This window comes from Acanthisitta chloris, unplaced genomic scaffold (assembly GCF_000695815.1).
Source record: "Acanthisitta chloris isolate BGI_N310 unplaced genomic scaffold, ASM69581v1 scaffold8010, whole genome shotgun sequence".
Lineage (NCBI taxonomy): Eukaryota > Metazoa > Chordata > Aves > Passeriformes > Acanthisittidae > Acanthisitta > Acanthisitta chloris.
This window is the reverse complement of record NW_008651074.1, coordinates 10895-23183: the sequence shown is the minus strand read 5'-3', so window position 1 is coordinate 23183 and position 12289 is coordinate 10895. Positions and strand designations below refer to the sequence as shown.

At 42.0% G+C, this 12289-nt stretch overlaps 1 protein-coding gene across 1 annotated transcript in view; it reads left to right on the top strand.

Moving 5' to 3' along the window:
* Nucleotides 1-3407, top strand: part of FAT4 (FAT atypical cadherin 4) — a gene marked incomplete at its 5' end in the record, with an annotated part of 131502 nt that extends 128095 nt beyond the window's left edge. Inside the window, 2 exon segments of the mRNA XM_009071562.1 lie at nt 1583-3136; nt 3139-3407. Of these exon segments, the coding sequence (XP_009069810.1) occupies nt 1583-3136; nt 3139-3407 (1823 nt within the window).
* Nucleotides 3408-12289: the final 8882 nt, after the last annotated feature.

Here is a 12289-nt window from a genome sequence, read left to right as displayed (position 1 = left end):
GAATGCTAAATGGAAACTTTGTCTCTGTAGGGGTTTGGTAAGCACTGCAGGATTTAGCCTGTTATTAATATGATTCAAATGTTTTTTGAAAGTCCAACTTTCTCCTGCTTTATCCTGCTGTCAAATGAAGAAAAGGACTTGTTTCTGAGCACCAGAAACCAAGGACAATAAGGAACCACCCTCTGACCAATGTCTAGCTGTTAAGAAGTAAATCAGTCTTCCTTAAGAGTTAAAGCAACTGTCTTAAACCCTGGCAAAAGCCTTAGATAACACATATTTGATATCATTTCCCCAGTGCTAAGTAAAGATGGAAGTGATTTTTAGCTGCAAAACGTGAGATAGTTCAGATAATGCAGTCAGAGCTTTTGTATTGAAAAATCTTCCTAGTTTCAAGACTTATGACCAGATAAACTGTCTTTGAGTGGAGCGAATTCACATTTTACACATGTGTATTGTGAATTTGCATGAAATATGGTACGAAATCATATGGATGCTGTGCTGACCTTTACCCTTTTTTACATGTCTCTTTTATGAGCAGCGTGTGTGGAAAAATCAGAGGCCTGTAGGAAAGCTGGAACGGAGAAAATTGAGGGCCGTAACTTCTCACCACTGTCCCGATGCTGTGGCAGTCAAATTAGGAATGTCTGGCTTGCATTAGGAACACACAATCCAAAATCTCTTATTCATATGATTTGATTTTATTTTAATATTGGATTACATTGTGTACAACATACCAAGGATTTACAAGGGGGTGGTATAAAACTCTGCGTGAACTCAGAGTCAAAAATATCTGCAGTACTGTTAAGGACAGATAAAAACATACGTGGGTGATAGTTCCAGGGCTGCGAAGGTGATGTGTCCAATAACATTTTCAAACCTGGGTAGACTTGACAAATTCCCCATTGCTGTTTATCACATCCCTGCTGCAAGAGGACCACCAAGCATGCAGCAAGGTAATCATTCCTTTTGCTTGGGTTTCCACCTGAACCTAAATCCTTCATCCTGAAAATTATAAACCCTTAATATCATCTCATACAACTTAAGTAAATTTGCTATTTCATGGCAGACTAAACCCACAGTACCCATCTCTGTGTGCCATTTTGCTACAGCTCCAAGCACAGATCAGCATAATGATTCTATGATTCTATGACTAGAACCAAGCTGTGGGAAATCTGGGAAGAGGCCGCTCAAGATTCAGAGATATAAAAGTATTGCCATGAATTTAGGAGATGGTAAGACAGGAGGCTTAGCTGAAGCACAATAGGCAGATTCAGATAATGTTTGGTGCTAGCACAGCTGAGCCAGCTGTGCACTGATTTCTCTGTGGGGATGATAAAAAGTTGTAGAAATATGGGAAAATCAGGAAACAAAAGCATTTCAGTATATTGGATGAACTCATTAGAAGGAATACTTGTTCAAATTCAATTTAAAGACATTAAATATGATTAGAATAGATGTTTCCCTGTGGCAACCATTTGAATTCTTGGCTTACGGAGTGAGTGAACAGTGGAGCCTGTACTGCACTGTTAACAATGCATACTCAGTCTTCAGGACCTGACATGACTGTTGCTTCTTCTCCTAGGCTTCGATGGCTGCATTTCCTACATCAAGTATGGTGGGGAGAGCCTTCCCTTCACTGGCAAGCACAGCCTCGCCACCCTCTCCAAAACAGACCCCTCGGTGAAGGTCGGCTGCCGCGGCCCCAACGTCTGTGCCAGCAGTCCCTGCTGGGGTGAGCTGATGTGCATCAACCGCTGGTATGCCTACCAGTGTGTCCCACCTGGTGCTTGTGCCTCCAGCCCCTGCCAGAATGGAGGCAGCTGTGAGCCTGGGGCACACTCTGGGTTCACCTGCAGCTGCCCCGAGGCGTACGCAGGACGGACATGCGAGACGGTGGTGGCGTGCCTGGGGGTCTTGTGTGCCCCTGGCCATGACTGTAGAGCAGGGATCAATGGTGGCCACATCTGCCTCCCGTCCCCACACCCCACCGAGCTGTCCCTGCCTCTGTGGGCTGTGCCGGCTATCGTGGGCAGCTGCGCGACGGTCCTGGCACTGCTGGTCCTCAGCCTGATCCTCTGCAACCAGTGCCGAGGAAAGAAGTCGAAAGGGCCGAAAGAGAAGAAAACAAAGGAGAAGAAGAAAAAAGGGAGTGAGAACGTGGCGTTTGATGACCCTGACAACATCCCGCCCTATGGTGATGACATGACTGTCAGGAAGCAGCCAGAAGGGAACCCAAAACCTGATATCATCGAAAGAGAAAACCCATATCTCATCTACGATGAAACTGACATCCCACACGCCACAGAGACGATCCCCAGTGCCCCGCTGGCATCTCCTGAGCCCGAGATCGAGCACTACGACATCGACAATGCCAGCAGCATCGCGCCCTCGGACGCTGACATCATCCAGCACTACAAGCAGTTTCGGAGCCACACGCCCAAGTTCTCCATCCAGCGGCACAGCCCGTTGGGCTTCGCCCGGCAGTCCCCCATGCCCCTGGGAGCCAGCAGCTTGACCTACCAGCCTGCCTATGGGCAGGGCTTGAGGACAACATCTTTAAGCCACTCAGCATGCCCTACTCCCAACCCCCTGTCTCGGCACAGCCCTGCACCCTTCTCCAAATCATCAACGTTCTACAGGCACAGCCCAGCGAGGGAGCTGCACCTCGCCATAAGGGAAGGGAGCCCACTGGAGATGCACAGTGATGTGTGCCAGCCTGGCATGTTTAACTATGCCACTCGGCTGGGGAGGAGAAGTAAGAGTCCACAGACCATGGCAAGCCACAGTTCCCGACCGGGAAGCCGCCTGAAGCAGCCCATCGGGCAGATCCCCCTGGAGACTGCTCCTCCAGTGGGGCTGTCCATTGAAGAGGTGGAGAGACTGAACACCCCTCGCCCCAGGAACCCCAGCATCTGCAGCGCAGACCACGGCCGCTCCTCTTGCACCCCAGCCGACGGAATTCCTGCGCCCGAGTCCTCCTCCGACAGCGACTCACACGAGTCCTTCACCTGCTCGGAGATGGAGTATGACAGGGATAAGCCTGTAACATACACCTCCAGGATGCCCAAGTTATCCCAGGTCAATGAGTCTGATGCAGATGATGAGGACAACTATGGCTCCAGGCTGAAGCCCCGGCGGGACCCGAGGGGGGACCCGTGGGGGCACAGGCCACCAGCACCGGTGCCGGGGAGAGCTCCCTGCCCATGAAACTGGGGCAGCAAGCAGGAAGCTTCAACTGGGACAACCTCTTGAACTGGGGCCCAGGTTTTGGGCATTATGTGGATGTTTTCAAAGATTTGGCATCACTTCCTGAAAAAACAGCAGCAGCAGCAGCAGTGAGTGAAGACAGCAAAGGTGGTACAACAAAGCCTGTTTCCAAGGAGGGAGAAGCAGAACAGTATGTATAGGCTCTGTCTCCTGGTGTTGCCACAGTGCAAAGCCACGGGAACCAGTCCAACCATTGTATGGTTGTGGAAAAGCCAAGGTCAGCATCTGAACCCCAGGCCAGTTTGGTTGAAGGAGACTTTAAAAATAATAACCATTATGCTGCTGAAAGAGACTGAAAACGTTTTTAATTTAATTATGCTTGGATGAATTTATTTCTCCTGCATGCATTGTATTTGCAATCCAGATATTCGGCATGCAGCCTTTGGAAAGGGTTTCCTATTTACCATTGTTTGGTTCATGATTCTTAAATTAATAATGCTTTGTTCTGAAAAATGAACTAATTTCGGGGGTTTATTTGTGAAGGATGTGCATATTGTCTCCAGCTACTAACGTGTTTTATGATGCAAGAGTATTGAGGATTTGATTTTCCTTAAGAAGCGCATGGAAGAAGAAAGATGGTGAATGAAGGAATTAACAGTAATAAGGTGTCTCAGAAAACATAGTTACCATATCCTGCAGTTGCTCACGTGTGACTTTATGGATGAAATCAGCTTGAATAACTGCTGGCAACAGTGCTGTAAGTCTTATTCCATACAAGAGGTGCTAGAAGCAGCTCAAGCCAGTCAGCACTTTAGGAGTTTTTTTTCTTTTCAGTTCTTTTGTTTGTTTCAGGTTTCTTTCTCTTTTTTTTTTTTTTTTTTTTTTTTTTTTTTTTTTTGGGGTTTTTTATGTTTTTGCTTATTTTTGTGGGTTTTTCTCTTTTTTTTTTCTTTTTTTTTTCTTTCTTTTTTTTTTTTTTTTTCGGTTTTTTTTCTTTTTTTTTTTTTTTTTTTTTTGTTTTTTTGTTTTTGTTTTGGGTTTTTTTTGACAAAGTTGTGTGAGAGCTTCTGAATCTCTGTGAAATATTTGGGGATGCTTACTTAACCCTGGTCCCTTCCTGCCCCCATCAGTGCTTCCCATGGGAGGAGAGCAATGAGCATATGTCAGCCCAGCCCTGCACCCTGGCTCAGTGCAGCAGCAGTGAGGGAAAATCCCACAATTCCCACATCTTTTGGCCTCTCATCTTGGCTCTGCTGCTGCAGTCTGAGCTTCTCCCCTGATTCCATTTTCCCATCTGTGCTATGGAAAGGTAGGAAAAACACTTACTCCCCTATCTCACAGGGGTGTTTTGAGGACTAATTAGTTAACTCGTCTGAAGTGCTTTGACATTATAAAGCACTATAATAAGTATTATCATAACTATTATTAAAGCACTGCCTAGCCTTTGTGACCTTGGAGTGGCATTTTCTGCATTCTATGATTTTCTATGATGGAATCTTTGAAGAATTATTTATTGTATAGAAAATTACTGCACTCTAGCATTTTGGAGCGGATATGAGGGAAAACTACTTGTAGATTCATTAATGTAGCTTACCATTTGTTTTCCCCCCCCCCCCAACTCCCTAAAGTTTTAGGTAAAAATAGAACCTCACAAAGTCCTTCCATCTTCATGCAGACCTGAGGAACCTATTGTACTGTGTAAAAAAACTTCAATTTTTTTTTTTTTTTACCTAAGCTGTGTTTTTATATCAATATTTTCCTATGCTGAATAGTTTTCTTACTTTCAGGGAAGGTAAGAAAAATACTTTTTTTACATTTGTTACTTATGTAACATCCATATTTTTCACATTTTGATAAAATTGTAACATACTGTATGCTTTCTACCTGTAAATGCCAATAATAGAATTAAAATATTTATTTAAAATCTTTAGTGTGTGTTATTGGGAACCTTTTGTCTTTTCTCTCTTTCTAATTTCCACTTCTCGATCTTCACTTCTGGGATTTGACTTAAAAGCTTCCTAAACTATATGGATTATACATGGTGTGATTCTCAGGGATGTCCTGTGCAGGGCCAAGAGTTGGACTAGGTGATCCTCAGGGATCCCTTCCAACTCTGACTATTTTGTGATTCTGTGATTTTATAAGCTTCCTATCCAGAAAATAGGCTTTAAGGAGCAAAGTGTTGATGTACAACTACACATTTGGAGTTCATTCACAGTGAAGGCAGCACTAGCATCACTGTGGAAATCAAATTTAGTCTCTCTGCAGAAGAGGCAACATGAGCCTAATGCACTTCTGGAAGTTCCACTGAGTGTAGTGCAGTTGTCCCTTGCAAAGAGATGGATTTCACTAAGGGTGAGCATTTAGCACATGCCCCTTCTATTTCATTGTTGACCTTGCTATGATTTGGCTTCCCCTATCTCAGGAGGATGGAGATGTATTGGTATCATGACGTTGTTGAGGCTAAGATAATGTCCAAAACTACCAAATCTCCTTTCATATTTCTAAATACATAGTAAAAACTGTATTTTAGTCTATAGGTGTTTATTATAGCAACTGATTATACATTTGTTAACCAAGATTTCCACCTCTGCTCCAGGCTGAAGCTTTCCAGCACACAGATAGTGAGGAGTGTGAGAACAAGAGCTTTCTGTAATAAAGCAGCAGTTGAACAATAAATAACTGCATTCTTGTGTATTTACAAGAGAGTAAATCAAACTTGGACAACTTGTTGGAGAATGCAGAGAGTGAAAAAGTCAAGGCTGCAGGCAAGAGGTGAGTTCTGAGGTTGCACTTTGAATTAGTGATATTTTGTGTAAAGAACTTAGAAAAAGAGTAACAATTTGAGAGTTAGGGTTTTTTATGGACTCATCAAGGTTGGAGGAGACCTCTAAAATCATTGAGTCCAACCATTAACCTGTCACTGCTGTAACCCCTAAACACTAAACCATATCCTCCAGTGTCAGATCCAGATGCCTCTTAAACACTTCCAGGGATGGTGACTCCACCACCTCCCTGGGCAACCTATTCCAGTGCCTTATCTGTTACTCATTTGGTTAGGAGTTTATTTTGATCAATTTATCTCAAAACTGACAATGAAGAACAAGCTCTTTTGGGGTGAAAGTCCTGCTGACTTCATCGTGCCCCACAATAGTGCAAAGATAGTGGACCCAAGTAGCCCACAATGGTATGTAAGTAGTTTCATCTGAAATAACATGATATCCACACATTATTTCAAAGTTTGAGAAGCTGCTGTAATTAAACATCTGTTAAAAAGCTGTATGTTTAGCTTGAATATTATCCTTTAATACAAACTGTACCACATCCAAGCAGTGATTTTAATAACACATGAAAACTTTAACAAATGAAAGCTTTTAAATGTAACACCAAACATATTGAGAGCTGTGTCATGCCAGTTAAGCATCCTGAAATTATCAGAAAGTTTTGCTAAAGGAAAGGAATATGCAGTCTGGACTTAGACAAAATTTATGTCTCAACTTTAACTCAGTTTACAGTTTATCGAGTTGTAGTGCATTCCTCTAAATTTTGACACTTTATGGTAGACAAATGTGTATTTTACTAGTTTCCTTATTGCCCTGTTTCTGAAAAGCATGGAGATGTTTTTGACACTTAAACATATGACCCATTTCTGCCTTTTTTTTTTTTTTTGCATAATTCTTTCATGATGAGGATCAGCAAAGGGTTCCAAGTGAATCACTCAGAGCAATCATCCAAAGTTACTAGTTGTGAGGGAGTGAGCTGCATAACTCCCCTGATTCATCACCACAGCTACACAGTCCTGTTTCTAAGATCTGGGACATATTGCAAGTCATAAATATGTGGAAAGAAAAGCAGTCTGCACAGCTTACTGCAGTGCACAGGAGCCTCCAAACACATCTCATGTCAGCAATTTGTCTCACTGACCTGTCTTTCTGCTAGTAGCTTGCAGAGAGACACTTACGTTTCTTTCCCATGGGATAAGGGAGGAAACTATGCCATCACCCACCTTCTTCTAGGGGGCCACAGCTGAACTGTTGTTGCCATCTCAGATGGAGATGTTTCCTCCTGATGTAGTTGCCAATAAGATGAAAATGGACAAGGAAATGGCAGAATTACAGGAAAGGAAAACATAAGAAGACTGTAATTTGAGGTAGAGGAATAAATTAATAAAAGAGGTGAAATCTAGATCCTTTTAGAGGGAGATTTTTCAGGGAGTCATCAGTGTTACCTAGAAAAAAGATGAGGACAAAAGCCCCACATCAGAAAATTTGTGTCAGTCAGGACAAATCAACAGCAAAGGGATTAAAAACATTTCGGTCTTTTTGGACTGAGCCCCAAGAATGATGTGTGATATTTCAAATGTCACATGTTGTGTCATCTGCTGTGTTAAAATTGTCATGAGAAGAAAATGGAACGGGCATTGGAACAGGCTGCCCAGGGAAGTGGTGGAATCATCATCCCTGGAAGTATTAAAAAATTGTGTAGATGTGGCACTTGGAGAGATGGTTTAGTGGTGGACTTGGCAGTGCTGCTTAATGGTTGGACTTGATGATCTTAAGAGGTCTTTTCCAACCTAAACGATGCTATGCTGTGTCCACATAGCAACATACATCCATAGTCATTCAAGAATGTGCTTTCCAAATGGCAATTAATTCCTTGCAAATTCCCTGTCAGGACTGCATGTTTGGAAAACAGATTAGCAACCTTCCTCCCCCCCAGTAATAAAACCTCAAGCCCAATGACATTTCTGTGTGATGCTGTACCTTCTCTGAATACACTGGGACTCTTTGTGCAGCCCATCAGACACAGAGCAGGGAAAATAAACAGGTCCCTGTCTTCTCATTTGTTGGTTTATTTCCCCTGAGCCTTTTAAAAACCAGAGACTGATTTAGTAATTAGTGTTTCTTCTTGCACATCTTGTGAAATTCGCTAAAACAGCAAATTAGGGAATAGGAAATAAACATTAATATAGAAAACAAACATTAGTATAGAAGAACACATACAGGATGAGAAATGGATATCGTTGAGTCATTCAAAAAACACTTTGGTGCAATGATCTAGAATCCTTACAAATATGCTCTGTAATTTCCTTTATAAATGCAACTCCTCCTTAATAATGCAACTCTTTATTAAAACAGTTTGTTAAACCTTGGTAAAGACACTGTGTGACAGCATCATTTTATAAGAATTCCTTATAGTTTGTGGAAGGCTGAAAGAGAACTGCAGTGGTTTGTCTCTCTTAAAACAACGGATGGTAAGCATATTGAAAAGGAAAATTAATAATGGTTTGATATTTTTCTTATACCTGTAGAATTCATTTCAGTCATCAAAATGGGCCTGGAATTTGTAGAGCCACATAGCACCATGTGTCAGGGAATGCCAGTTTTGTGATGATGACACCTCCACTCTTTGCAGAAATGGGGAATAATCAGCATGACATGTTATTATGAAGAAAGTTATTATCCCCTCGTGCCAGAGGCAGTACACTAGTTTTGAGAATTTCTGCCTAAATATTTATTTACAAGGGGGAAGGTGCTTTTGTAATGAGAGATTAATTGCTATTTCAGTCTGAACCCATTGCTGTCACCAGGAAAAAAGAGAGGCAAAAGCTTGTCATTGTCTCATTGTTCCTGTCACCTTTCTTGTTGTCCATGTTCTTCACAGGTTTTTTGGATGAAGAGGTGAACATCCAATACTTTGGGAGGGCAGGAAAAAAGCATATTTTCTAATGATGGTTGCAGAAGCAATGACAATCAATAGCAAATATTCCTTTGCTTTAGGAAACTCAACTTGAATGTCTTCTGAAGGAAGTGAAGGAGGGAGGCTAAGGGAAGAGCCAAAGGCAGTTCTGAGCTGACATATACCTCTGTGCCAGAACTGCACATCCTTAGAAAATGGTTCCCATAGAACCAAAGAAAGCTTTGGGGTGGAAGGGGCATTAAAAATCACCCAGTTCCAACCCCCTGCCATGGGTAGGGACACTTTCCACTAGACCAGGTTGCTCAAAGCCCCATCCAACTTTGTCTTGAACACTGCCAGGGATGGGGTATCCACAATGTCACCACTGTATGGTTTCATCTGACTGCTATTCTAGTTTTGAATTAAAGTCTATATAGGCAACATAGCCTGAAAACTAGATTTTGTTTGAGATTTAATCAAAGCTGAAAGCACTTAAAGGTATCAGCATCTAAGAATGCAATCTTTCAAAAGCCAAAATTTTAATGTATCTAATCCACAGGAGCACCCCAACATTTCAGCAATTGTTTTATGAAATTGCATATAACTCTGAATTCCCAGAAATGCCACAGAAAATCCAAATAACAGATTATTTTATTCATATCAAATACACATCTATTAAAATCACCCACAGAATCTCCAGTGCCCTGGCAGCACTAATGGTACCACTCAATCACTCAAAGCACAGCAAGTAAAAAACAGGTCCTGACAGAACAAATAGGTCCAAGAGGATGGTGTTTGCTCCCTGCTTCTCCTGAAGGAGATCATTCCTAAGTGCCAGTGGTGCTCAATAACTTTAGCCTTTGTTTTATTAGAAAATTACTTTCCAGCTAGGGCAAATCATGTACTATATATCATTTGGAGCTTTTCTAATCCTGTTATGTTTATGGGTTTGATCCATTTTCAGCTCAAGTCATGTGGAAGAGGTATGAAATAGTCTCATTGCTTCAATAGAACTAAATTTTTATGATTGAAATTTTTTATTGCAGTAAGGTGTAGTTTATTGTGAGAGAGATTATATTAAATTGTGCTTGCTTTGACTCTTTTCCTAGTGTTAGCAGAGGTTCTGTTGTTGTTTGCTGTTTGTACCACAATTAACTTTCTCAGTAGTGGTTTTGTTCACCTGTCCTTAGCAATAAAACCCAGGGCAGCTTTTTATTAAGCTAATGCTGCAAATAGCATCTCCTATGAAATGTTTCATTGCTGTTTGTGGTGAAGTAGGCCCTTCTTTTTCATTGATTTGAGTGCACTCACTGAATAATTGCATCTGACAAGGTTCTGAAGCTTTGTCAAACTTTCCTTTGCTTTCTGATTCTGGTCGCTTCTGTTTTGACTTCAAGATGTCCCTGGATGTTTGTCATGGGAAATGAGCTTGGCTGTTTGGTCTGGTTTAAGTGACATTCAATACTCCAAAGAAAGAAGTGGAGTATGACAAGTCTGTAATTGGGTCAATTTTTCTTTTTCCATCCATGAAATAGCCAGACATGTACATATCTAGCTGTTCTGCTCATGCAGTACACTATGTTCTGGATTTTTAATAGGACTTTCCTGTAACTCGTTTAGGATTGGTGTTGGATGGGGTTTTTTTACACTTATAAATGTCTCTTGTAGGGCACTGAGAGTTTTTAGTCTGGCAAATGTCAGTGATGAGAAAAGCTGTGGTATGACAACTAAACAAACCTTTTCCAGTTTGTCTCGTCAGCACTTCTCTGCCCTTTGGCAGGAAAAGCTGTCACTTGGTGAAAAACAGAGCTGCAGAGTCTATGGTGCCTGGAAAACAAAGGCAATAAGGGAAACTTAGGGCTCCTGCACAACAAGCAACAGGTTGTGAAGCTAAAAATCTGCCTTCAATAAATGGTTTTAATAAGATTAAATGATGCAGATTCCTTGGTTTAACTGCCTCATAGTGCTTTTTGCTCTGAAGAGTTGTTAATCCTGGTCCAAAACTAGCCTCTTTTTTGCTGAAAATAATGGCACTTGTCTGATTTCTAGCAGCTGAAGAGCTGATTCTCTGTGGTTACTTAAGAACAGCAGCACAGGTCCCCAGACATCTGCAAGTAGGTGCAGTAGGGGAGATCTGTGTTAGTGCAAAAATTTCTTCACTGTGAGGTTGGAGGCACTGGCACAAGTTGTCCAGAGCAGTGCCCCATCCCTGGAAGTGTTCAAGGCCAGGTTGGATGGGGCTCTGAGGGACCTGGTCTGGTGGAAGGTGTCCCTGCCCGTGGCCAAGAACTTGGAACTAGAAGATCTTCGTGGTCCTTTCAAAGCCAAACTGTTCTGTGATTCTATGAGTCTACCTAAAAAGTATTTTGTTTCTCTAAAATAATTAGACTTCTACACCTTTGGCATAAAAATATAATATTCAGGACATCAAGGGATGAGACAAAGAGTGTCTTAAGCAAACAGAGCTTCAGCTCTGGGTCTGCTGTCTGGCTTGTGTGATATTAGCACCACTGAATTGCCTCCTTAGTTGCCTGAGTACAAGGAAGAGATTAATCCTCCTCTCCCACCCCCAGCCCTGCTCTGTATGTTATACACCTACAGCTGTAGGACATCTGCTGAGACAGAAGATTCTACATAAATAAGATGTTAATGTAAAAAATGTTATTTACATTACCTAAAATGAGAGCTGTTAGGGAAACATCCAAGAGGCTGTGTATCTTTCCTGTGACGGCTGGATGGAGATTCCTAAACAAAAAGCAGCAGGCAACCCAATGTTTTCAAGGGGTCCTTCACATTTTTGTAAACTCTTAAGAGTTTTGTGGAACAAAACCTTTAAGGTTCCTTTTATGTAGCCCTTTATGGTCTTAACTGCTCTATTGTACTTCACTTTCTTCTAGTTCTAGTGGGATCTTTCCCTTGTTCATTGAGGATCAAATAGTGATTGGGAGGGTCACACGTGACTTCCAGATGACCTTCCATACTGGACATAACCCACATGGAGGAGAGAAATCCTTGTCCACCTTTGAAAGACACCGGGGTTCAGCTTCTTGCACGAGCCTTTCCTTTTGCCTTCCTTTCTTCTAGACCAAACTTGATGCCAAAATAGTCAACCATCACACAGATCTGTTTCTTGTTTAATCCTTTTTCTTACCCCAGAGTCCCTTCTTCTTGTTTATACTGATCTCACATCTAGACAGAGGCAGCACACAAGGAGTTGCCTATTGATTGCAATCACTTTTGTTACGCAGAAAGCAGCCTCCAAGTTTGCCAGACTTCAGCGCTGATATGGCAAGCGCAGTCAGCAGGGAAAAACATGCCATGTCAGCAGGATAATATGAACAAATAAAACCAACAAATTATTTGTGGTTGGATGTTTGTTTCATGACTCTATTGTCACTCAGCC